This window comes from Epinephelus moara, chromosome 1 (assembly GCF_006386435.1).
Source record: "Epinephelus moara isolate mb chromosome 1, YSFRI_EMoa_1.0, whole genome shotgun sequence".
Taxonomy (NCBI): Eukaryota; Metazoa; Chordata; class Actinopteri; order Perciformes; family Serranidae; genus Epinephelus; species Epinephelus moara.
The window spans coordinates 10,700,669-10,727,987 of NC_065506.1; the positions used below are offsets into that span (position 1 = coordinate 10,700,669).

A 27,319-nucleotide genomic window follows, 5' to 3' on the forward strand; every position below is an offset into this window, starting at 1 on the left:
ATTCACCAAGCACAAGTCTAACTCAGGGAACATACACAGAGTTTATTGACCTGACTGATCAGCTGTTCTGGAACCGAAAACCTCAGTTTTCCATCTCACCGTTCATCAACTCAGAGTTCAGGGTTAGACACACAGTTTGTTAAACCTGCTTTCTGGAATGGACCCCTGGATCACATAGAGGCAAATATTTAGTGAAAGCATCTATGACCTGATGCACCTTCCTCCTTAAATCTACTTTTGAAAACACTTAAGAGAGACCAGCTCCCCAAGACCCAAATCAGTCTGCAAAAGATTCCAAGCCTCAGGGGCAGCATACCTCAAAGCCCTTTTTGGAGACAGATAGTAAGAGTGGGTCTGCCGAATATGTCAAAGTGTGTAGACGGTAGCTTCCAACATTTTTCAGATGGATAAATTTACATAAGTAAAAAAGTAGCAAGTTACAATTTGCCTTATAAATAAGGTCATGCAAGTGATGAAGTCCACAGATGGACAATGCAGGCCAGCCAACCCTAGCATACAGGGAGCAGTGGTGAGTGGGTTCCTTAAGATTTGTAATGAACCTCAGTACTCTCTGGTATACAATATCTAAGGAGTAAAGGCAATAAGACGATGCATGCATATATAAGCATCACCAGTTTTCTATGTACCATCATGTCAAATCTGATGTCACATAACATTTGTCTGCCACAAGGAAAAATAATGTCCATGAGGAAAGTTTTACTGTGCAGCACAGTGAATCCATACAGATAATGTACCTCACACACTCCATCTATGCAGACATCTCCTTTGTGGTCGGAGCAGGAGGTGCCATCTTTGACCTTGCTGGACATGGCGAAGAAGAAGTCAAAGTCTTCTGCAATGCAGTATAGCTTACAGATGTCTTCATCTGCACACAGAGCATACAAATGCAGTCAGTAACACTATTACAGTGAAAAGTGCAAATTGTTGTGGGGATGACTCTTAATGTTACTGATTCACCAGAGTTCTTCTATGACCTGGTGAAGGTAAAGTTACCGTGGCTACTGTACTGCAACCTGTTACACACACACTATGTACAGCTCCTACTGAGGCTGAATTGGAAAAGATGGAAACTGACTATGAATGCACCCAGGGGTATTCATGTGGGGCTACAGGTTTACTTTGTGGTTCAGATCAGTTATCACAGACAAGTCTCTACAGCCGTCTTTGATTAAAATAAATGACGGTGAAGGTGACTTGGCCCAAGGTCCCAGAAGGCAGTTCAGAATCTGTTCCTCTCTACATCACCTCCCATTCATCAACAGCTTAAACAGGTCCGGGACGACGGCCAAACGCGCTACTCTCCTTCATTGCACTCTCTCTCTCCCTTTCTCCCTCGCTCTGTGTAACAAAGCTGGCCCGTAGGCTTCTTTTTTAAATCTATCCCCACTGTGTCAGGGGGTGCAGGTGGCTACATGTCTCCCATGCACATTACACAGAATGATCGTTTCCTCCAGCTTTTTGGCCCTAATCATTGCAGCAGTAAATAGAGGTTGGCATTACAGAAACACTTTATAAAAAAAAAAAAAAAAGATTAGGACAAGCAGAGCAAAGAATGAAAAGATCTACAGAATTAAGACAAGAAAAAGCTTGCCCTAAGCAATCTGCAATTTAGCTGTGTATTTAGCTGTGCTATGTTCTTTGAACAATGAGATTTCTTTTCCTGTGCATTATGTGCCAATAATACAGTAAAGATGTCTTTATAAACGTCCAAAACATCCTCACAGCAAATTATGCATTAAACATAAACTCACCACAGGACTAAACAGACTTTGTACATTGTTGGGTTATATCAACTGATCACCTTACCATCCACTTTGGTGTAGGGCTTCCACTTGTAGTACCAGCCCCTGAAGGGCTTGCTGTTGTACTCAGCGCACTGCTGGGCCCGGAAGTCCACAGCGTTAAGAGGGCACGGCCGAGTGTTACACAGCTGGTTGAGACGGCTGGAGCCTGAACAAAATTTACCATTGTTCTGTGGCCTGGGTGGAAGACAAGACAAGACAAGACAAGACAAGACAGAGAAGTAGTAGTAGTAGAATAAAAAGAAGAAGGAGAAGAAGAAGAGAGACAAAGAAAAAACATTTACAGATGTGAAATATCCTCTTTGTTTCATTTCAACTCTTCTACCTTTGTATCAATAAGCAGGGTTGTAGTCAAGACCACCTAAACCAAGACCAAGCTATGGCTGAGACCAGAGTGTACCAAGACCAAGATGAGACCAAAACTTTGAAGGGATGAAATCGAGTCAAGAGCAAGACCAGACCAGTGCGAGTCCCTCACATGCAACCGAGACAAACTCCTGTAAAGATGCCGTCAAGTTCGAGACAAGATCAAGACCTTCAAAAAGTTGTCTTGAGTACACTCTTGAGACCAAGTACGATCACGAGTACCACAACACTGTCTGTTAACAATGCACATATGCTGTGCAGAACTGTACTTGTGCCTGTACTACACATACACTACTTCCTTCAGTTCAAATATGAAGATACATTTGTATGATTAAAGGTACCCTGTGGAGTTTTTGAACACTTGTAGTGCTATGGAGCCATGTTTTTACATGTGGGTCTTCATTTTGTTTTCATCGGCTAGAACATACAACAGTGTGGGCAACATAATACACTCCTGTCAGTTCCACACCATTCAACTGATGAACAAGTGGAGGTGACACGCAAGGCAGTGAAGAAGAAGATGAAGAAGACTGCAAGCTAGTAAACATTGATGTAAACAAGGACTCAGTTCCAAAGTCCCTCATAAGCATCCACATCCACACTAATACATTGTCATTTTAAAATGCTGTTTTAAAAGGTCCATTGTACCACGCCTGAAAAGGCATATCTAGATTGTCTGCTCTGTGGTTGGTTGCTTAGTTACAGGAAATGCTACAGAGATGGCAAAAAGTAAGACCGGAGATTTCCTTGCTTAGACCAATAAAGAGGTGGAACTGTTACTGAAAGTAACACATGTGCATAAGGTGGTCAGTGTGGCGGAAGAGTGGGAGTTATTGCAAAGCAAATATAGTAACATATCAGAGCGTTACCAACTAGGAGCATTATCCATTGCCAGAAAAAGACATAGCTGTGGGAAGGAAGTACCCACCCAAGAAGATCGAAGTCACGAAAGGTAAGTTGACCTAGCTATACACATTGTGACCAAGGAGACACAATCAGGGAGTGAAGATGGGTGTTTGCATCATTGTTTTCAAAAGTCTTCATTTCCACCTGCTCAGACTAAAAGGCAACCCCAACATTTTCAAATTAATATGGGGTCAGCAGCGTTTTCAATGGTCTCCATTTTAGGGGTTCCGGAGTAGTAGGGACGCTAGGCGTAAATATAGCAATAGTTATGTGTTTTAAAATTATTAGTGTGGATGTAACCCTAGACATAGAACCTTCACAGACTTTTAACAACATAACCTTCATCATGTTGAACCAAATCAAAATAGAGGTCACCTTAATAAGACAAGTAAGCACACATATGTACATAACATTGGTTACTAATGTGTGAACAATATTTAAAGGTCATATCATCTTTCCAACTCCCTCCATGTTTTTGTTCATTATCTGATTCTCACTGTCGCTGCTGTTTTGCAGACTTGTTGAAAGTGTGTATAAAGGGTTCGGCAAGACAATCAGAGAGTCCTCAAACACTTGCCAAAGTAAAGTTTTAAAAAACTGCAAATGTTTAATGAGGAGGAACATGCATTCATTTGTTTTTAGAGAACTTTTAGAAAACAGGGCAGCTTTAAAGCTTCGCAGGGCAACTTCGCACATCTCGCAATCAGTGTGACTGATGAGCCAAGACAAATTCTTTCAGAGCATAATAAAATCCAAGATATTATCAGAGAAGTGTCTCTTACATTTTCCTTCATCCATGACAAATGTGCTGCCTTAATTCATCAAAATGACACCATCTTATCTGTCAGTATGGTGTCAGCCCTGATCAATGTGTAAATTAGAGTTTTAATCAGGATTAAAGACCATGTTGGTTTAAAATAGGACTGTCAAAGAGAAGTTTGCATGCTATGTCTGATGTCTCCTCAGCATACCAAATCAACACTTCTCTAACCACACGGGAACAGCTGGTACAGAACATAAACAGGTAATGGAGCTTTAATATGCCATTAAAAGGATAAAAGCAATCACCACTTGTTAGAAAAAGACAAGCAAAGTCTTGATATTTAGTAAACATTAGAGTGCCATGTCTGACTTCTCAGGCTTTCTAGACTCCTGCCAGGCATTCCAACACAACCACCAGCAGAGAAAATTGAGTTTAGCTATTTACCAAAGTGGTCTGCGCACACACAGACTCTCTCTCTCACACACACACAGACTGGGGAACCATGCTGATCAAACAAGTCTAATAAAGACAATTCCCTAAGTGTTAAAACGTAATGAAACCCTTTGGAAAAGGAACTGAAAAAAGTGCATTACAGAAAACAGTAAACACCAGCAGGAGAAGGCAACTAGAGGCATATTTCTTTGAATCTCCTTCACCAAAGCAACATTATTGAAAATGTCTGCATTAAATGAATGTTAGCAACAATCAGAAGCAAAACAGCATGTTGCTTCACTGCATTTTTATTTCACTCCAAGCGTTCGTCCCCTCCATTCAGACCTGGACTCAATCAAACAGTGACTTAGCTGCCAAGAGTGATGGAGCTCCATTCAAGGTGTGTGTGTGTATGTGTGTAAATGTGCTCAGTGCCGATCTTGCTTCCCTTGGTGAGGGGGGGATTGGCCCAGGTTTTTGTAGGCCTGATCCTATTAAGACTTAGCGGCAGACAAATGCAGCCCATATGGTAATGTGCTTACGGCAGGCTAGTGGGGGACTACACTGTATACTCCGTCAGTCAAGGCCCTCTGATCAGAAGCGAGCATAGACGAGGGACAGTTAACTTGAGAAAGTTGAATGCACTTCATGGATTATGGACAGTCTGACCCTGAGTTTCACAACACTGTTGGGGCCATAATTATACAGCTTCCTAGAACAAAGAGTTGCTTCTAGTGACAAAATTCAAAGAAAATTCTCAGAATTATTATGTTTTTTTTAAGAAATTCCCTTTACAGGCAAGACTAGATCCTTGTGAAGATAATTCGCAAAGCATCTCAGACCTTGAGAGAACTCGTAAGGTGAAAAACTGTTAGGCTTTAGAGTTTTTTAAGCAGAGTAGAAAAATGGCCGAAAGACGAAGCCGTAGGAGAAATATTCTCCAAAAGCTGAATGACAATGCGTTAATGATTATGACTATGGATTAGATCCTACAGGGATAATGTTTGCGGTCGATGTGCTCACATCTTTCACCCAACACTTTAACGCTATAACGCCAGAAATGAAAGTGATTAGGACAGGACTGGAAAAATGCAACAGTGCAGTGCAGATGCAGTCCATCAGCAGAGTGATCATACAAACAATACAGTACTTTCACTACACTCACAAGTCAGTCTTTAGACGCTTTGCTTAACTAAAGACTGATGTCTTTCTCCCTGATTTTGTGTTTAGATGGGCGGATACAATTTCAGAGTTTAAAAAAACTCCCTACATTGCAGAACCAATAGTAAATCCGCAGGGCGGTCCTTTGGTGGCTCGCTGAACTCTTGTGCTCGTAAACATAGTCCGACTACGTTAAAAGTTTTAAACAAAGTCGCTGTAAGTCCTTCATTTCCACAATCTTGTGGACTGAGCAAACTGAGTTAAATCTCTCGGCATCCATTTTCAAGCTCTCTGTGTGTGTTTGTTTTCTTGCGGACGAGAAAAGGAGGAGCGCACATTTCCGGGAGGGCGTGTCCTTTTAAAAAATGCAAGAGGCGTTGCTTTGTTGCCGGCCGTTTTCTCCGGTGTGTTAAACACACTTTAGAAAGGAGTGTCCCCAGACTATCAGAAGGCGGAGATCTCTGATTGTCTGGTGGCGAGACTATACTTTCACAGTCTTATATTGTGATGCAGTTCATTTTATTTCCACTGGATGTCCACACCTTGCAGGCTCAACCGATCACACCTTCTAAAATAATGCATCATATCTGGCAACAAGGTCAACCACACCTTCTCACTAAACCCACTGTCACACATGCACTGCAAACCTGAACTTACATAGACATGTAGGAGCTGTATGCGTGTGAGAATCAGGACAATAAATGAACTTTACCCTCCCAGCACCCTTATACAGTCTGTGTGTTCGATCGAGCCCATGTGTGAATAGAGCAGGTAATTGTCCCCAGAATTAACAGCAAGCAAGTAGGTGTTTTGATGACGTTCTAACCATTCGTCTCGCATAGAACGGAAGAAAACAAACGTCCAAGGGTCATTCATTTACACAAAGGCAGCAACAAAAATATCTTACTGGAGACATTACAAGATTCAGGAACTTCTGTCGGTAAGAGCCAAATCCAAAATCATCAGACAAACTCAAGGAATGGCCAGAGACTGTTGTTTGTTGACCAAATTAAGAACCAGCTATGTGATTACGTGTAATCCATATCACTGCACACTTTTCCCAAGCACCACCCCTTAACTTGACCAAACGGAAACAGGGTATTTCCAGTAGGTGAGAACACTTATGACACCAATAATCTCCTGTTGTGTGCTGTATGTGTAAAAGGGAAGCTCCGGGCCTGATTCTGCGAACACTGTCCAGTGGTAATACAAGAAAACAGCCTGTGGTAAAAGTCTCAGTCCCTTTCTTGCTTGGAGTTGCTCTGAGAATTTTCTGAAACCTTGGCTAGGACTACTTCCTTTTTTAGACTAATATGAATACATACTAGAATATGTATTCGTGAATATGGCCCCTGGTTTCTCTTCCAAAGTTCTTCTTAGTCTTCTCCACTGCTCTTCTCTCCCTGGATCCTCCAGTATCATTGCAACTGTAAATCTACTCCTAACAAAAAGACAGAAACCAGATATGACAAGTTTTCAGTTTGGGTTTCAGTCATTCCTTTCCTGTCTCTACACCCCAACTCCAACACAGCCCTCAGGACCCTTAAGTATGCTTAAATGTCCTAGGAGTCTGCTAAATCTGTTCGGCGACAGAAGCTGGGAGTAAACTCCTGTAGGTCAGAGGTCTAGTCTTGTCTTCTTCTTGAGTCACCTGCTCTCCCCCTGTTTCTCTCACAGCTTCCTACATAGATCCACATTCTGCTGCTCTGCTACAGACCTAACCCCTGCAAAACTCCTTTACAAGTCTACAAGGAGACATCACACCATCACCCCCTCATAGTACACCCCTTACTCCCTTTAAATCGAGTGTGTGACAAAATGTGCTCCCTACAAAATCAGGTCAAGATCGTGAACCTAATCTCCTTGTTGGTGAGGATTAGGTTGACTGTGTTTGATCTGGCAGGTGGTCTACAGGGAATGGAGGAGTGAGGAGCGAAGTGGAGGGGGGGACGAGGAGAAGATTCATTTTCCGTCTCGAAGAAACTCCTCGATGGGATGGCTTTAATCGGCTGATCCAATAGAACTCTTTTACAAGACTCAGCAGAAGATACATGCTGGCCTCATTAAATGGATGAGTTTGTGCAAAATCAAATGAATGATTTTAAAGACTTCTCCCGCTGAGTGAGGATGTTATAGTAGGGCAGAGGTCAAAATGTACAAGAAACTGCCATACCTGTGTGGTCAACTTCCAAATAATGAAGGGTTTTATTAGATTTCACCTAAAATTGAAGATATGGATTCCCATACATGCCTTTAATGCATGTATCTACACATCCTGCAAGTCTGCTTAAAAAGTGTTAGTGATTTTTGAAGAGGAGAGCCCAGACTGTCCAGACAGTTCAGTTTGGGGGTGAAGATGACATTAGAGACAAGCAGTCAGATTCAGGCTAATCCTTCTTGTTCTGCTCAGATTAAGAGCAGAGGGGCCCTGCCAAAATAATCGCAGATTACTGGGGACAAACACACTCTGACTCAGGGGCTAAAACGTGACTCAGGGGTACATGCTGCAGCTGGGATATGGTCTGAGTGTGTTTCGGTGGCTGGATTGTATTGGTGGAGATGTGTGTTGTGGTAGGGTTGAGGATGGTGACAGACGGGAAGATATGTCATATTAAGACATAAACCAGCCTAATGTTATTGTCTTCGCACAAGAGTTCTAAGGGATCTGACAAGTAATACAAATGGTATCATGACTTGGGTTTGATGTTTATCCCTCCCCATCTTTCCATCCCCTCTCTGTCCCACTGACCCCTTAACTCACCATTTAGCAGCATCAACCCATTTTTTCAGCAGCTGCTGCTACAAAGCACTCTTTAGTGCCACAGGAATGATAAATGAACTTGACAGCTAACCTGGTTTAAAGAGCTCTGTGGCCCTTTTTGGTCTGCCAGTTCTGGTGTATAATGTGTATCATATGAGGGCCGGTCTGCCTCTGAAACCTTTTGGTCTTTGATCCCTTGCGAGGATTAAGAGACGAGTCGGCTGTGACGGACGGAATAGCCACATCAGTGTCTGCCCGGCTGTTAAGTATGCAGTGATGAAGCCGGTGGAGTAAAGAGGACAATAAACTGAGTATCTGGACAGACGCTTTAATAGAGTGGATATGATTAAATAAAAAAAGAAAACATAAAAACCTGAAAGGCTACATTTTCTCAAGAAAATGTATATGTGCTTTAAACAGTAATAACTGAAATAAGTTATAGTTGTAGTGTAAGTCCATACACAATTACTGAAAGATGTTGAAATGGCAGTTGAAATTCAGGTGCTAAAAGAAGTTGAAAGTTAATTTTAAGTGTCAGTATGAATGAAGTTGAAAAGCCAATAAAAATGAGATCAACGGAAGTATAACTTGGGGTGAAAGGGCTGTGAGGAAGTGAAGATTCAAATGGAAATAAAGCAGTGAAAGTTTGAGAAAAGCGAGAAGTTGAAAGTGTAGGTGAAGTCAATGTCCCAAAGGAAATTAGTGCTAGTTCAACTCTATAAACTGAAGGATGATTTCAGTTTAAGTGTCAGCTGAAATGTAAACACTGGAAGCAGTCGGAGTAAATTATGTATAAACACTTTAAGTTGTGGAAGTTAAAGGAGCTATAGAGGTTTCTTGTTTTTGTTTTTTTTTTTCCAAAAGTGAAGAACTGAGATTTGAAAGTGATACAAGTGTAAGTTGTGTCAGAGAGGGCTTAATATTAAGTTTTAAAAGTTGTTGCCAGGTTGGCAGCCATTTGGCTGCTGAAACTGAAAATATGGTTGCCATTTTTAATTCACCTTATATTTTGAGCAATATTTTGAGCTTTTGAGTAAACAAATTTTTTTGTCAGTTTAATAAATCTGCACATTTGTATGTGATATTGACTGGTTAGTCAAACTTTTCCCCAGACAGTCAAACAACTTTGTTTGCCTTGGCATGAAAATAGATGCCTGTGTGCACACCAGTGAGTGCACCAACACGTCTAGAAATGTCTGCATTTGGTTCTGACTGTAACAGCAACCAAAGGCAAAAGATTGGTTGTCAGTTTCTCAAAATGGTTGCTTATGGCAACTTGGGTTGGAAACTGAACTCGGTACTTTTAAAGATACCAACCAAATTACATCAGTACTACTGAGCACTGATCTACGTTAAATCCATTGGTGCCAAATGACGGTACCTAAAAGCGCATCTGGGTGAGAACACTGGGTTTTAACCAGAGGCAGAAGTGTTGCAAAGAATAAGAAATGAAAGCAGTGAAACTGTCAGTTGAAGTGAAAGCCCTGAAAGTGGTTAAACTGCAAACTTTAGAGCAAGAGATGAAAGACATGTCAGAATATGTGTGACCACTGAAAGCAATGAAATTGCCAGGTGGAAACTAAGTAAGAAGTGAAAGCAGTGAGTCTGTCAGTTGATATTTAAGCACTGAAACTAGCTGAAGTGTGAATTGCAGAGTAAGACATTGTGAGACCACTGAAAGCAGTTGAAATGTCATTATGAAGTTAGATATAAATGTAGTTGAAGTCTCTAATTTCTTAAATAGCATTATATTCTTCAGATGTCCTTGTTATTTAGTCCTACGGTGACTCAGTGTAGGCACCCATATACAGTATGTGATTGACAACCATGGAGGTTGTGTAAAAGCCGATGTTAGATGAAAAGATGATGGTATGAAGTCATTCTGATATTCAAGTCGCATATGCAGACTCTACTTGGCTCAAAGGCAGTGTACAGGGGCAGCTGTAATTAAGAGAGCAACTGTGTCCCCTGTATCCTTGTCATCTCACCTGCATTTAAACACACAGAAATGCACGAGTCTGTGTGCAGACATGTAGGATTGGATGTGACATGTCACTATGATCTAACCTGCTATGACTAATTCCTAAATGATGGCAATCATTAACAGCACAACCCGAACAGCAGATTGTCTGTGATGAAGTCTGAGATCTGTCCACCAATCAAGGTGGTGGTAGCCTTGGATGTTAGCCATTAGTCAGGATTCTTATTATTGTGGTATGAGTTTCTGGTTATACTGTATGTGAGGATGTGTGTGCTCATGCATGAATTTGAGTTGTGCATATGTGGCAACGCTGTTTCCTTTAATAGTTGCAGAGCCACAGGTTGATCCATTAGGATACTACTGAGTGAGACATTCAGTGTTTGGCTTCAAACAGCATGAACTCTGCTCAACATTAGCTGGACAGACATCTCACTAGATCTCCAAATCAATTCCTCCTCATTTTTTAAAAATATTAAATATCAAGAGTGCTTAAAATCCTCTTGACAGCTGGCTAGGAACGCAACTAGGAAAAACATTAGAGGTGCTGTCTAAGAATTTGTGTTGACTCTGTTTCTTGGTGATTGGCCATGGATCCCACAGGCGAAAATAAAAACAAAGTTAATTGGTTCCACCATGCCCATCATGACTGTTCCTGAGTTACAGTATGGAGGAAATTGCTAGTATAAACACAAGTTCTTCAAGGAGAATACTTTAAACCCTTAACAACAACAAAACGTGCTCAAACATTGCATATAATTGCAACATAATGTCAGTGTTGAACACGACCTCTGTAAGACTGACTTTGGTCCATGGATTACGCATTCTACAGTACAGGCAGGCGAGGGGCTGAAATTGCATGAATGATCAGTAAATTAATCCTTTCTCTAAATATCCCATTGCAGACATCCTGCTTGTCCTGTGTTACATTTAAAGGGCCAGTGTTGTGGGGGCTTGCTAACTAACTGCAGGCTGAGACAATCAATTAGCTGATCGCACCATTGTGACACAACAACAATAAATCTATTGTATGAAAGTGAAATAAACGCAGAACATGTAATAAATCTCCCGAGTGTTCAGGGGAATAACAATAAGGGACTGTACATCTCTTATGAAACACAACATTAAAACTAAGGATCTCTCACGTGCCTGTAATGACATGCACAGAGCCCTGTGCTAACACAGAGATATGCACTGTGGGATCTGGGTCTGCAGAATTATGTTTGTGTGAGTGAGCAGCAATGGGGGACATTTGCTGACTGTCTTGGCAGCTTTCAGAGAAAAGAGCATGCTATTAGAAGGTTTTCCTCGTCTGGAGCACGGGGAGAGATTGTCTGTCTGTCTGGACTGTCAGCCTGACTGATGAGAGCCGTTATCAGGCGCATGTGTATGTGTGTGTGCATGTAGAGTATGTGTGTGCTTGTCTGTGCTGACAGCTACCTGGCAGGCAGCGCTTTCAGGTGTTCAGAAAGGAAGGATTTTGGGACACGAGGCTTTCAAGAATTGCTTTCTGGCCCAAACTGCAACTCAGATTTTCATAGTAGAGGCAGCCGCATGACAACATGAATCATTTTGTCATCTGTTTGGCTAGTTAATAACATTAAAAAGGAGGTGATGAATTTGAAGATTATGTGAGTGTGTGCAAGTTTGTATACCTCGGGCTGTTGCAGGAGCGCTCCCTGTACATGACACCTCCTCCACAGGTTCTCGAGCAGTCAGACCACTGTGACCAGGCTGACCACTGACCATGGACCGCCCTAGGACCGTGCTCCCCGTATTTTACACACTGACCCCTTCGACACCACTGGAGGAAACAAAGAGAGGAGGATATTAATGAGGAACAAAAGACACAGAAATAGCTTTCTTATCAGAACTTGAGCGTTGGCCTGGGCTTCTTGCCTGAGTTTCCTGGTTTGGACAAATGCCCAGCACCACACCTGGACACCCACATCTCAATCTACAGCCAAAACACACACGCGCACACACACACATACTCATACACATGCACCACACCTGGGCCGATCCAAGCCAAACCCTGCACTCACACACATCACCACCTCTCTCTCTTTCTAAATATCATCTTTCGATATGTGAGGAGGTACGGCCGTTCTGTGTCCAGCTGGAAGGAGCAAAAATGCTTCTGCAGGTACATGCATGTGTGAGCAGCAGGAATGAATACAGAACTAAGTTTTGATTGATATTAGTAATTGACTTTTAATAAATTCCAAATAAAAGAATCCAGTTTGAGCTGTCTCCTCTGCCTTTATAAGCAAGGATTTACATTGGCTCAGGAAAGTGAGAGTGCTTTAACTAAAAGGAAGATTATGATTTATGACACTTGTCTCTTATATCAATAGGGTATTATCACAAGATTTTACTCACTAAAGTAATTACCATCATCAGGGAACACCATCACACCACAACAACAAAGCCTGATTTATCTAAACCACCTGAAATGTCAGTAAAAATCTGTCATTACACTTACAGTTACAACAAACACATTACATCGAAGTTGAATTAGGAAGTGTGTCCATAAACTGTGATTTTAAAAAGACAGTTTGGTAGTGAATTTAGGGTTTTCCCTCATTTAAATAAGTATGCAATATGTTTTGCATTTGGGGAAATAAGATTATACTCTGCCTTGCCAAGAGTTAGATGAGAAGATTGATACCACTCTAGAGTGGTATCAATCTTCTCATCTAACTTTCTGCAAGTAGGCATTTTTACCAAATGTCAAACTTTTCCTTTAAAACTTTCTTGCTCATCTGACTTCAGTTTAGGGATATCACACAATTCTCACATCTCAGCAAATAACTTAGTAAGTGCAATATTATCATTAGCAACAGGCAGTTGGTGGTAAAAGTCCTAATGAGTAATGGAACTTGTTAGTTTTGTAATCCAAGTCATCAGTTTATAGGTTACTTTTTCAAAAATACAACCTTTTACTTTTAAAATATGACCGTTTTGCCATGGTTTTTTGTTGCCATTAATTGGATGATTGTTGAAACATGATGTACTGTAGCTGCCTCCAAAGAATGAGCGAGACCGCTGCTCAGCAGGCAGCTGTTCAGCAGTCAGCTGAGAGGCAGACGGAGACAATGGGGAGAGACCGCAGGGATAAACAGCATGTACATGAAGCACATTTTCACATCTGACTTGGTGAATTAAGGGTTTATTTCAACCAAACCAGAGTTGGTGACTGCTGGAACAGTGGAGAGACTAAGTTTGAATGAGGTGTTTTACAATGAGTTCACAAGGCAATTAAGCTAGTCTCAGTTTGGTGAAAGGGAGAACCTTGGATTGGTTTACAGTTGTTTTGTTCTGTTTTATAAGGGAAAACTTTCCTTTCGTGAGCTTCTTTTGTTTATTTATTAGATACACACAGTGCAGTGAGCTCACTACTCGACCATCTCCCAGATGAAACTAGGAGGTAATGAAAAGATACTCTCACAAGTTACTTCTCTTAGAAGGTAACGCTGTAATGTATAAAGTTCATTTTTGATGGCAGTTATCTTATAATATAACAAGTTGTTCCAAAATGTAACATAATTGTTTGCATTCTTTGATTATCTCAACATTGCATTTACATTTATTGATGACTAAACTATGGATGCACCGATTCATTGGCCGAACATCAGTATGAGCTGATTCCAACACTGTGAATAGGAATGATAGCCCGTTATACACAAAACATAATTATATTATGCATCCAAATGAGACACTGTCAGGCACATGCTTGTCCCTTTATCACTTTTAGAAATGTATGCATGGTGTCTAATTAGTAAAGTGAGTAATATTTTCAGGCAACAGAATGAGTGACTGGCTGCTGCGATTCTTCACAGGAACAAGAAATCATTTCCTCACCATGTCAGGACCACAGCTGGTGCCTTCTGCAGCAGGCATGAACTTGGTCTCGCATCGGTGCCCTGTGCGATGACACCACAGCGACTTGCAGATGTCCTGTCAAATAAGTCAAACACACACATACACACACAGGATGAGATGTCTGTCAGACATGGTCTTTTTTTTACCATCATCGGTTTTCTTATGACCGCAGACTGACGGCCTTTTGGCATCGTGTTCCTCCCCTCTCCCCTCTCTCCTCTCCCTTGACCCAACAGCACCTGCTTCCTGCCAGGACCACCATCACGCTGGTCAATAAGCCCCCACCACCCTGATAACCGGGGATAAGCTTCTCCACAAAGCCGTGGTGTCAAATCTAATCACTGTACTTCTTTAATGAAACGGGATATAATTGTATGTGTCATCTGACCCAACAATACGGAGACAGAGCGAGCGAGTGAGCACAGAGGGAGAGCTGGGGTCGAAAGACAGGCGGCAGAGTCTGGCAACCCGCCCAACAGCAACTGGCAACGAGAGAGAAACCAGAAAGGAGGGAGAGTAGGAGTAGAAGAGACTGCTCAAGTGTGTATGTGCATCAGTGTTTGTGTGTGTGACTTAGGCTACCTTTGGTTACACATTTCAGACTAAAGACCAGTTAATTGAGGACGGCTTGTCCAACTGGGGACAAAAGCTGTGTCCCCAGTTGGAAAAAAGCTCATTTTTGAGTCAGTGGTTAAGGTTAGGCTTAGATTAGGGTTAGGGATGGGTTAGGGTTAGGCAAGTAGCGGTTAGCGTTAGGGGTTAGACTCCAGGAAATGAATGTAAGTCTATGAAATTTCCCCAAAAGTGACCAAAGTAAATGTGTGTGTGTGCGTGTGTGCATGTGTTTATGTGTGTGTGTGTGTGTGTGTGTGTGTGTGTGTGTGTGTGTGTCACTACGTGTGTGTGTGTGTGTGTGTGTGTTTAAGTCTTTTCCCCCATTCTCTGATGCCAAGCAGGTGGTTGACAGCCATACCGGCATGCTAAAATTATTTTACATGATCCCATCGGGGACAAAAAAAAAGTGTGAAAGGCAGCCCTAAATCCACTGTTAATCAGTGTATAGGTTAATTCACCACCCACCGACTTGCACACAGGTCTAAGAAATGCAGATGTAGTATTTGATCTTCTGTTAGGGAAACATAGCCCGGATTTAGAGAAGTGGTGAATAGCCAAGGCAATGTCACGTGGGCTAATCCGACATATATACCATTTGGCAAAGTCGATTTCCCAGCAATTACAGCCCTGGAGAGGATACCCCATAGTATTTTAAACAGCATTTACATGTGAATCAAAATCACTGAATGCATCCATTATAAAGGCTTATACCAAGACCACAAGGCTTTGTGAAGGGGGGCAAGGCTGGGGATTCCCATTCAATTTATGGAATGCATTTCAATGGTGGGTCAAATGTGGGGGGTTTGAGGTTGTTGTGCAAAGATCACGCTAATTAATAAAGTGCCAATTTAGCACTGCATCATTAGCGCTGCAAAGCAGACAATTGCTGCCCCTGTATGAGCTAGGTGCTCCATCTCATTACTGGAGGCTCATCTAGTGAGTCTCAGTTTAGTCAAAGGGACGCATGAAAAATGCTTGATTTAGGAATGTTGGGGTCTATGTAAAACCAGGACTATTCAGCTTCTATAGATTTGGTTCTTTGTAACTGCAATACACAAGGTTAGTTTAATGATCTATTGTAGGAATGATCCTTTCTCCTTTCCTTACTCTTCCTGCTTTAGTGTATAATGTATTTTCTGGTTTGTACAACATGCTGCAATTTTAGTCAGAACTTTATCAAAAAAAGAAACTTACAGATACTGTCAAAAGAACACCCCAGTTAAACACAGATATATCATCGCCTTTTAAGTTGGTATGATTGATTGATTGTTAGCAAACAGTTGCAATTTGGCACATCCAGCAGATATAAAACAACACTAGGACTCTGACTTTTTGGAAGTTGGAGTATTTGTGTCCACCTGATAAATGTATGTCCAATATTTTTGCTCCTTTTATCTCTGTTTGTTCTCCACCAACTCCTGAGGGAAATATCTGGCTCTTTAGCTGCTAAATGCTCCACTTCATTCACCAGCTATTACTGTCTCTGCCGTTTGGTGCTGGGGAAGCAGAATATAGTGGATTTTTTTAGCATTTTTGCCCAAAAAAAACTACTGAGAGCAGTGAGAGTGAACCAAAAAAAATTGTGGCCAGTAAAACAAAACAATGTACTTATAGATGCTAGAGAGTTGCATCGAGCTTAAGAGTTCTACAGGGGCAGATGATAATTCTCTATGGGTTTGTCAAGAGTGAACCTTGTCACATATATTTAGTCATATAGCCTAATCCACTGTAAATATAAAAATGTTTCATTGTTTAACCCGTGCTAAAAATTTATAAAATGAATATCTCACCTTGACAAAATCAAGGCCGCAAAGTTTGGCCTTGGAGCCAAACTGCCATTTGCACTGTGTGTCTGCATCATACAGCTGCCCAGGAAGCTGTTCAGGATACTTGTACTGACCAATCTGCTTGGGCTCGTCAATCAGACAGGATGCCTGGGCTGTTCTGGTGAGCACAGCAAACCACCTGTGTCAGTCAAAAAGCGAGCAACGACAACTGACTGGCAAATGTGACAGTGTTGGTGCACTTGCACAAGGCGTCTAGGCCTACCCAAGGAAGCGGCTGAGGTACTGTCGACTGCAGGTGGACCAGAAGAAGACCCCGTTGTTTCCAGCCAGAGTGGGAGACATAATGTTGCCTTCTGTCTTGCGACATGGATTCCCCTCACCATCATGGATCATCCCAAAACTGGAAAGAAATGAAAAGAAACAAGTGACTTTAAAGTTCAAAGTTTCTGTGGTTTGTTGAGGTAAGCCGGCCTAGTCACATGTGCATGTTAGTCCACGCGTATCCCACTGGCTAGCTCAACGTAGCGACTTTGCACTGCACTCATCCAGCAGTTACAACTGATACTGGGACGGCTTCATCATGGAAGCATAGCGCCCAACCTCGGGTGCCTCTCTGGTTAACACCATTAGCTCTGTCAACACTGCTGCCGTTGATTAACACTGATTATGGAGTTAGCACCATTGGCTACGAGCCACCAGCTCAGCTCCCTCCTAATTGAGAACCATGTTCAGACAACTCTTCAGTCTTAAGTTCACATAGAACACCTTTAAGAAAAAGAAAATGACAATTGTCCTTGTGATGATCAAACTGATGTCATTGTTTACCCACCATTTTCATGCAACACTATAAAATCATGAAACTACAGCTTGTTGGAGTTATCAGAAAATCAATATGCTTGCTAATGTGCGTAGCTAAGTTTTTTTCTTTACTTATTCATTGCTGCACCATGTGTTTAGTAATTACTTTTTTCTTGAATTTGTCAATGATTAACAGTATTAGCCCTTGAGTCAAGTTGTTTCTGGGCATGCCTTCTATGGAGCTGGCTAAATTCATTAGGGTATTGCAGCTAATAAATATTCTGACATATTATCACCTGGGTGAAGTAAAAACAACACGTTGTCCCTATGTTGTGTTGAGAGCATGCCAGACAGACAGAAGAGTTTAACCACAACATGAAATCAAAAAAATATCAAAAATAAAGGTCCTCCTATCTCATAGGAAACGTATAAACACAAACACAGGGCCATGTGGCCTGAGGCAGTTTCCATTATTCTCTCATAAAGTGTCACGGGTTGGATGAGGTAGTGCTCTAACGTAATGCTCTTATTTCAGAGTATATTTGTTTCTTTAAATCAGACCACATTTATTTCATTAAATATAGATTCATTACATCCACTCACAACACAGAGCCAATATAGTGACTGGCTCTAAAGTAACACTCCAGCCTGACATGGTTTCATCTGTTTAAGTCTGTGTGGTCTATTGTGGAGTTCAGAAACTGTGTGACTTGTAAAGCTTGCCGTGATGCAGTTTTTGTTAAAACATACTTGTGTCCAGACTCGTGAGCAATGGTGAAGGCCAAGCCCAGTCCTGTATCCTCATTGATGGTACAACTCCTGTACTTGCTGCACATTCCACTAATGGGGGCAAAACCTGCAGAGGGAAAGAGAAAAAAGACAAATAAGGTAAGGTAAGGTAAGATAGGGTATGGTAAGGTGAGGCGAGGCAAGGTGAGGTAAGGTAAGGTAAGGTAAGGTAAGGTAAGATAGGGTATGGTAAGGCAAGGTGAGGCAGTGAGGTAAGGTAAGGATAATAAAATAATAATAAAACCTCAAGTCTGTAACATAAAATCATTTTCTCTGTCTCTGTGGTGTAACTGAGCACATTCTTTCCGTTGAAACCTGACAAATTTGGCAGGCAGCAACTGTCTGTCATATTTGCATATTGCGCACATGTATGCTTGCATAAAAGGGGATTTCACACCAGCTGCAAAGAGCAATCTCACAAGCCCTGGACAACTTTACTTAAGTTTGTTCCTAGACTTTGAAAGCCAATCAGTTTAGAGGAGGACAACTGCTGAAGGCAGACCGACAGCATTAGGAAAAAGATTTACTGAACAAGCTGATGAAAATATCCTGTGGTTACTGTTTTTTCTCACTGTCTTTTTTGGCAGCAGTTTCTCCCAATGGACCCAAAAATATAAGAACATGTACAGTAGAAACATCAGTATGTGGCTGATGAATGAGCCTGTGACTTAAAGAGCCAGATGTTAAACTTTAATAACACTGGCAGAACATACATAAATACGGAAGTTACATAAATTTAATAAATAATTCAGAATGTGAGTCACCTTTCACCTTTTTTACTCATGCAGTGAATGAGATAAAGTGCTGTCCTGAGATTACTAACAATTAGTGGTGTGAAAGCAATATGATTATGGTATTAGTCAAGCTTAGTTGGCTACGTTGATGTTGTTCCAGCTGCCTTTTGTACCTACAGGCCTCAAGATGTATAGATACACTGAAAAAAACTCACCCTAAAGTGCATCACTGGTCACTTCATTTGTTACACTGTTGCAGATTTTTCACCTTGCTTATTCAGACCCAGGTGTTTTGCACATTTGTTGTTTTTCACACAGATTTCTCATATAAAATTATGACAGATGATAGACTACCTTAGAGACCGAGCGCAACATGTCACTGAAAACCATGCACACCAGAGGGGAAAACAACAGGCGAGAGGATTTGCAACCAAGGCATGACACGCTAACTAAATGCCTGTAACTAGCTACAAATGTTAGATTTCAGCATGTTAGAGGATTATTTTAGCATCCATCTACCAAAGAGGAAAAGGTATATTAACATTAAGTTGAAAAACAAAATTGTCTATCGCAGTGTCCCTCCTTCTTACCTTGCTTATCTTTTATCTTACAGAAATTAGCATGTAAATGCAGGTTTTTTAATCACAGGAAAATCTGCTAAAACGAGCCAGTGATCTGTCATGTTCAGTATCATAACGATGCTCAAAAACAAGGTAGTAAACAGTAGAAAGCAGCATGGAGGCTAGTGAAAATGTTCGGGTGGCTACCTCTTTTTTTATATCGGTCACTTATTTGGTCTCTCCTTAAAACTCAGTGCCGACTAATCTCACATCCGCATCCATATATGTCTTCTTAAAGGCTCAGTTCTAGGTTCAGAAGTTCATAAAAACTTAGTTCTGTATTCCTTAACCTGTTGGTAGTGCATCCAACCACACAGCAGCTTTTAGGCATTTTTCTGTTGTTTGCTATAGGAGACAGAACTGAAAAGGAGGCACTTTCATGCAATACAAAGTCACTGGAGAGCGATGAACTGTTTTCCCCTTCAGTGCTGCCGAGATGTAATTGTACTTTGTCCCTCTGGCAGGATACTTTTTGATAAGCTCCCTTCAAGTGACAGTTAATCAAGGTCATGTTTGCATTTCTGGCCAAGCAACATGTTTGCATGTTATACCCTCTCTGATGTTTCCTGTCTGCATCTACGCAGTCACAATCCAAGAAAGGCAAAATGCCAAAAAAGTCACACATGCCTGGCTTTAAGATATTGTAAAAACGCTCCAATAAAATGTAGCTTTCGGTCACAGTGGTACCATTCTTCACTTACAATCCCTTCTGCTTGCACCTGTCAAACTTCCTTCACTCCTTCTTGTAATGTCTGCACCCACAGTATCACCTCTACACCTGTCTACATGCCAAAAATTACAACATTTATGTCATGCAGTGGATTCTTGGTTGTCACCACGGAAGACAGCTCGCACATCTCCTAAAACCTTCGTCATACTCCACAGTATCAACTGCTGCTTTCCACTTGGTAAAAAAATAGGATGTTTGGCTTGTAAAGGGTAGCTGAGCACAGTCTCACCCAGGGTGTCACAGGGCTCATTCTTCCAGGAACAGATGTCCAGTCCGGTGAGGAGAACCGCGTGGTCATGCCGTTTACCACCTTTCCCCACCAGACCTGACTGCCACTGACAGAAACTGTTGAGGGACTGGTCAGCATGGTGATTGATGGTCAAGCCCAACTGGGAATGAAGGGAAAAAATTACAGATACAGAGCTACCAGTCACCAGTGCCCAGTGCAAAACAACACAAATTTGCAGAACTATAGTCTGAGTCCACTCACTGGGTCCTGTTCCAGTAGCAACAAGCTAACCACCACTATGTTGATGTCTGTCCCAATGGTGCCATCTTTGAAAAGACTGGAAACCTGAAAAGAGTAGAAAACAGTTTAAGTAGAAATATCCCACATGTCAAATCTAATAGCTATGGTTTTCTGATTGCACTAATTTTATGTGGCGAAATACAATGTAATGTTCTAATCTGGGCTAGCTTACAGATAGAAAAGCAGAAGAGACTCCACTTCCTAGATCATGAACATTTCTTGCACCCAAAAATATGGACGGTAAAGGTCAAACTCTTTAAGCTCATATGCTGAAAACACACTAAGCAGTGGTGAAGTGCGGCCTGCAGCAAGCTGCCATGCAATGTCTATGGAAAGCTGCAGGGGCCACTCTGAGCCACAGCCGTTACATTTTGCTAAATTAAAAGTTGGGGACAGTTAAACTTTTAGCTGCAGATAGTGGCCAGAGAATACACACAACCAATCACTTAACAAAGTGCTGTGACTCCTGTGGCCTGTTGACCTATGTTACAAAGAATTTCTTCCCACCTGAAACACATTTACACGCCTCGCAGCCACAGAAGAATGTTATTATTGCAGCAAGCGACACTTTGACACTGCTTCGTGTGTTTTCAGCGTTACATCAGTTTTGATGACAGAAAGAAGACATCAGTGGGCTACTTTGTACTGGAAACAGTGTTAACAGTAAAGAAGTGAATACTACAACTGTCCTTGGAAAGTGACCAAAGCACTGTACAGCAAAGGGAAAAATGCTGTTGGGCTTGCCGATCAATGTTTCTTTGTCCATTTTCACATGCCTTTTCAATTTGAAAAAACTTGAAACAGACTTGTAGCTTACTAACCTTCCCTCCAAATTTTGACATCAAATTCATTAAGAATATTAATTTAGACAAAACTTCTGCTTAATCAGGTTTTAGCATTTAGGTAGCCTGTGTAACTTCTGCTGACTCATCATTTGCCACTTTGGCATAAAGTGCCAGTGGTTGTACCGTTCTATTGACTCTCCTACGTTACATAAATGAACAATAAGAGCAATAGAGCAGTACAACAGATCTATGTTACATGCTATTTCCTCCTCTCTTTCCCCTCCCTTCTCCCACCCTCACCATATTCATGACGGTGAGGACATAGGTGGTGACGTTGTCCCTGCCGTGTTTCTCCAGCATCTTCCTGTCTGCCACCACCAGGGTCTCCACATTCAGGCCCCCCACCCTGTTGGAGTTAATGGGCGATCTCTTTGCCCTTCCTGGCCCGTCTGCCTCAGGTATCGCAAACTCATCGGGCATGATGAAACGCTCCTCAGCGGGAGGCTTGGGAGCGTCTAGGAGGGCAAAAAGGGAAGGACGGAAGGGAGGAGAGACAGAGGGAGGGAGAACGATACAGACAGAGCAAGAGAGAGAGAGAGAGAGAGAGAGAACTTGGCAGTGAGGGTCAAATGAATGAACTGTCTTTTTCCTGGCTCGTGCCGGGTGATAAGAGTACAGGCTCTGGTGTTGAAAGGACAGGAAATTCACTCCCCACGCTGCTTCCTACCTCTCACCACTAGAAGGGTAGATAAAACTGTGAACCAGCCTGAGGGTTCAGTAGCCTTAGGCTGAATACAATGGACACAGTACACTCAAAAACATTTAATACAGACATTAATCTTCATAATGAATGCAGACATATCTAGAGACTGCAGTGGTTTAGGGTTAACCACTCTATAAAATATTAAATTAACATTTCATGTTATGGAGTGCTGATAATATGCAATAATGCTGTGACAATGCTTTATGTTACAGAGACCTCAGGCTAATATGTAGTGTGTCATAATGGGCAAACTGCTTTTCTTTACCCTGGCACAACAGAATCTAAATAGAATCGTCCTTTTTTGGTATATGGATGGCCAAATAAAGTTTATACTGAGACAAGAAAGTCAATAACAAGTCAAAAACTACAGCCTTTGGTTTCAATGTAAACCAGTAAGATCCTACACTGTATGCTACTGTATACTATTGTTCAGTAAACAGTTGCATCCTGAGCACCAGGGTGAACTCCCTTCAGTCCCTCCTATATTCCTATATGATTATTACCTTTATATTACGTTGTTGCTTTGATAGATTACATCATAAATTCACAATAGCAAAGCAACATGGAGCTACCAGCACCTCAGGGAACTCTCTTCAGTTCTCCTCACACTATAATGCATTTTTAAAATACAATCATAATGTTGTATTTGCATACTTAGAGTTAATAGTGCTGTGAATAATTATCTGAATTATGCATGTTGCAGTCGCATGCATGTTTACCACGTGTTAATTCATGGTGTGCACTTCAGGGAAACCTCTGTAAACTCTTTAATGTTTGTGGTGTTTTAAAGGACATGATAAAATAGCAAATGAGTGGCTAAAAATGCTGATCTGTCTGATTTACATCCTACACAGCAGTCATGTCTGCAGACCTAAGACTTGTTGGTATGTATAATTTGGCTGAAGAGTGCATGAACTGACAACTCAATAAACCATTACATCACTTCCTCAACATAAATACACACAGATGGTGAAATAAAAGGAATATTAGGTTCCCTTACATACATTGCTTGCGGCGTCCGCAGAAGTGTTGCCTCTGCAGCTTTCCATGCTGGTAGTCATGGTGATGCTGCTGCTGCTGGTGATGGTGGAGGTACGGGTTGTCAGGTGTGGAAGAAGCGGTGTTCTCTGGGCTGCTCGATCTTCTGTGGACGATGTGTTCCGCTGAGCGTTTGTAGACTACATGCGGATGGTGACCCTCAGGGGCGCTGTAGTTGTGTTGCTGAGCCAGGTGTTGGGGTAGCGGGGCAATCAGATACTCCTCCTGAGACACACGGATCAGACCTGACTGGAAGACACACACACAAAATACATGGACAATGAGTGAAAACCACAGATTACCCACAAAACCTGGTTAAAAAATGTACACCACACCAGTGGATAACTGTGTATCATATATGTTTTATAAATCTCATGCAGTGCGCCTCACATACTGTGCAGAAACTACTTCTGCAATGGTATTTGAAAGCACAGTTGTCCAGTCTCCGTCTGGCTTTAACAGAGCTACAGTGTACTAAAGCTGAAGCAGCTTTTGAATGAAGCCAACAATCATTCCAACTCGAAACAGAGAGCTAACACACATTTCATTTCCAAACCCACCCAAATCAGCCCTATCTACACTTACCACCTACCCTAACATTAGGCAGATGTGCATAGTGTGACAGTGTACAGCTGTTGAAAGGAGATGATGTCTTATTTGGTTGGAAGACAGAATAGCGTGAAATTACCGAGCTGAGCTTTGTTTTTAATTGATTTTAACATCATCTAAAATGTGTCCAACCAGAGACAGATCAGGTCAGGGCTTTACCTCAAAACATAATTAACTCAAAGCAGACTACACTGCAGGACTTGTTGTTTTTTATCATCAATTACAACATTGTTGTAGAAGTTCCTGGCTTTGTTCTTCAAAATAAAGTTTATTTTGTAATTGTTCTTTTTCAATATTTCATTCAATTTTGAAAATCAAATAGGGAAGAGAATTGGTTTGGACGTAATGTTTGGTCCTACAAATGCTTATCTGAGTTCTAACTCTAAATGAAAAAACAAAGATTTTTTCTCATTCATCTACTCCTTGACACTTATATGTCACTTTGAAAAAGTCAGCTAATGTTCCACTGATTGCACATACGGCTACTAGAGCTGCAGTGGCTAATCAATTAACCCTCTGAAACCCTGAGCGACATCACTTTTCTTGTGCTGCTTTCAGATGCCTTTCGCAAGTATTTGAACCCTTGAACCCTGAGCAAGGTGCAATTTCTTTAGAAAAAAAAAACATAGGAAAAAAGCCAATGAGCAACTTGGTAAAAAAAAATGTCCCACAAAAACTATATTTATAATTATTATCATTATTATTATTATTATTATTATTATTATCATATTTTTAAAATTCCAGCTCAGAATTATTATAATTTATAATGCACTTTTTTCCATTTCCTTGTTTGTTTGTTTTAAACTTTTTTTTTTTTTTTTTACCTAATTTTCTCTTTTTACTAATTTCTTGCAAATTTTTTGGGTACTTTCTCCTCTCGTCAATTGCCTTCTTCCCATGTTTTTGAAAGAAATCAAGCCAATTTTACCAGGTGATACAGGGTTAATCACTTACACTAGATGTCAGCTACTCAATTTATCACCAGCTAATTTGATAATTGATCAATCGGTTTAAGTAATTCTTAAAGAAAAAAGTAAAAATTCTCAGATTTCAGCTTCTTAAATGTGAATATTTTCTGGTTTCTTGTAGAACTTAATACTTTTGAACTGTGAACCAGCATGACATTTTAAAGCATCCTCTTGGGTTTTGAGAAGCACTGATAGATATTTTTCACCATAATAATCAACAGTTTAATGGACAGTGAATATAATTATTAGTTGCAGCTGTAATGACTACATTCATTTTGTTTTGAGATGGTTTTTCTTGTCATATTAACATTCAACATTTGACTTCACTGCTGCAGAGAAAGGGCAAAATTTGCATAGCTCCTGCCTTTGTTTACATGTTTTGTCCACAGAAGAAGTACAACGCAAATTAACATGTCCAGCTTACTACCATATTGTCACAGCAGCAGACTGTGTTTTGGGTCTTTGTTTTAGTGGAGTTGCCTGAGCTGCCCTCTGAACTGAGACACTGAGCTACTGAACCTTAAACATTCCGTCTGACCATGGAATTCTACCTAATTCACTCCACCACCCACCAAATGCACACAAAATAGCTGTGCAATCAATCAGACACACACACACATCCATAGGAGCAGATGCTCACTGAGTTTATCAAAAACACATACGTGCACCCATTGACCCAATGACCTCTGACCTTTTTGTGTACATGTCTGTGTCATATACTTCCCCAGAAACCTACTGAGGTGTGTGTGTGTGTGTGTGTGTGTGTGTGTGTGTGTGTGTGTGTGTGTGTGTGTGTGTGTGTGACAGGGCCCTGCTCCTGTTGAGCTGACCCCATTCCCCCCAGAGTATAGCAGGTGGCAAAATAAACAGAGGCAAGACAAAAGGGAAGCCATGGCGAGGCTCTTGTTGTCAAAACAGTGCCTGGATACATGGCAGGCTGCCATCATCAGCCCCATCCATCCCTCCAACCATCCATCCATCCCTCTGTCCTTCCATCCATCCATCCTTCTAACCGTCCAGCTGCCAGCACATCTTTCATCTGTTCATAAATCATCCTCTCCATCCATCAATCTTCCATGGTTCCTTTTACAGGAAGTTAACTGTCAAACTTCATTATTTTGACTACATGTAAGGTCCACATGGTCCAGTGGTTGAAAGTTTTGTTCTGCAGCGTCAATGGTTTGAACTCCAGCACATCAGTACCTGCCAAAACAACCTTGAGCTAGATACTTCACAGCTACCTGCTCCCCCGGCATCGCAATGAAAGGCTCCACCTGCGAGCACAAGGTTGGAAAGAAAATGTACCCCCTGGGCCATGAATAAAATATATCAAATCAAAGACTTGAATTAAGAAAGAGAAGGTCCTTGGCAAAAATGACTGCCGCTTCCCAAAATAGATTGGAATTCAAAACAGAGCTCGAGGAGGTCAAAGGAGGTGTCTCCCATCAGCACACACTGCTGTCGCCTCTCATTTACCCATCTTTTCATCTGTCTTTCTGTCTGGCATTTACAACGGACCTGACCTGTAAAAATATACACCTCATCAAATATTCCTCTTTTAAAGATGAAACACTTTTAATTTTTGATTTTTTTGACAGCTCCTTCTGTCAAACATTATCAGTGTTATCATCCCGCAACACTGAGAGATAATTTCATAATTTTTGCTCCCCTCAACCAACGGCTTTAGAAAATTAGACCGAGCTTATTAATATGACATGAAAATAAGAGTTTTACACCTAAATATAAGATTATATTGTACAGTAAAAACCGCTTTAGTGATCAAGGTTACGGGGATCAACTGCTTATATGGATCAAAATGTTTGGGACAAAGTCATTCCGATACAAATGCTGTTTCAATAGTTTGATTACAGTAATCAAGTAGTCTACTAAAAGTTTAATATTGGGCTTTGTCATACATGACAACACATTAAAAAAGATTTAAAACTATCCCAAGTCTATTTATTTCTAACTTTACTCCCATGATACTTTGCCTCGAAGTAACCTTGTAGCTGGCTATGTGACGCTAATGTTGTGTGCACACTGAAATCATGACGGGGAAAAAAAGAAATTTTCTCTTAATAAAAACACTTAATCATCTCAAAGCTTTTAATTGTTAGTCGTGGCTGCTAGTAATGGAGACAGAAAATGAATGCACATAATCATGTGGCCCGATAATGCCCAATCACCTAATGAAACAGCTATACTGTATTTTAACATAGGCCAGGGGTAGGCAACCTGAGGCTCCGGAGCCACATGTGGCTCTTTAGCACCTCTCCAGTGGCTCCTTGACAAAAAAAAAAAAATACATGGAAATGAGTAATGGTTATGCATTCATTCATTCATCTTCTAACCGCTTCATCCTCTTGAGGGTCGCAGGGGGGCTGGAGCCTATCCCAGCTGACATCAGGCGAGAGGCAGGGTACACCCTGGACAGGTCGCCAGACTATCGCAGGGCTGACACATAGAGACAAACAACCAT

At 41.3% G+C, this 27,319-nt stretch overlaps 1 protein-coding gene across 1 annotated transcript in view; it reads right to left on the reverse strand.

Moving 5' to 3' along the window:
- Positions 1–27,319, reverse strand: part of adamts18 (ADAM metallopeptidase with thrombospondin type 1 motif, 18) — a 78,946-nt gene that overhangs the window by 34,107 nt on the left and 17,520 nt on the right. The window contains exons 4-14 of the mRNA XM_050047563.1: positions 23,230–23,512; positions 21,763–21,977; positions 20,639–20,722; positions 20,378–20,537; positions 18,026–18,131; positions 16,740–16,877; positions 16,481–16,634; positions 14,055–14,150; positions 11,846–11,994; positions 1,828–2,000; positions 756–886 (exon numbers count right to left, since the gene is read on the reverse strand). Of these exons, the coding sequence (XP_049903520.1) occupies positions 756–886; positions 1,828–2,000; positions 11,846–11,994; positions 14,055–14,150; positions 16,481–16,634; positions 16,740–16,877; positions 18,026–18,131; positions 20,378–20,537; positions 20,639–20,722; positions 21,763–21,977; positions 23,230–23,512 (1,689 nt within the window). The remainder of the gene's footprint in view (positions 1–755; positions 887–1,827; positions 2,001–11,845; positions 11,995–14,054; positions 14,151–16,480; positions 16,635–16,739; positions 16,878–18,025; positions 18,132–20,377; positions 20,538–20,638; positions 20,723–21,762; positions 21,978–23,229; positions 23,513–27,319) is intronic.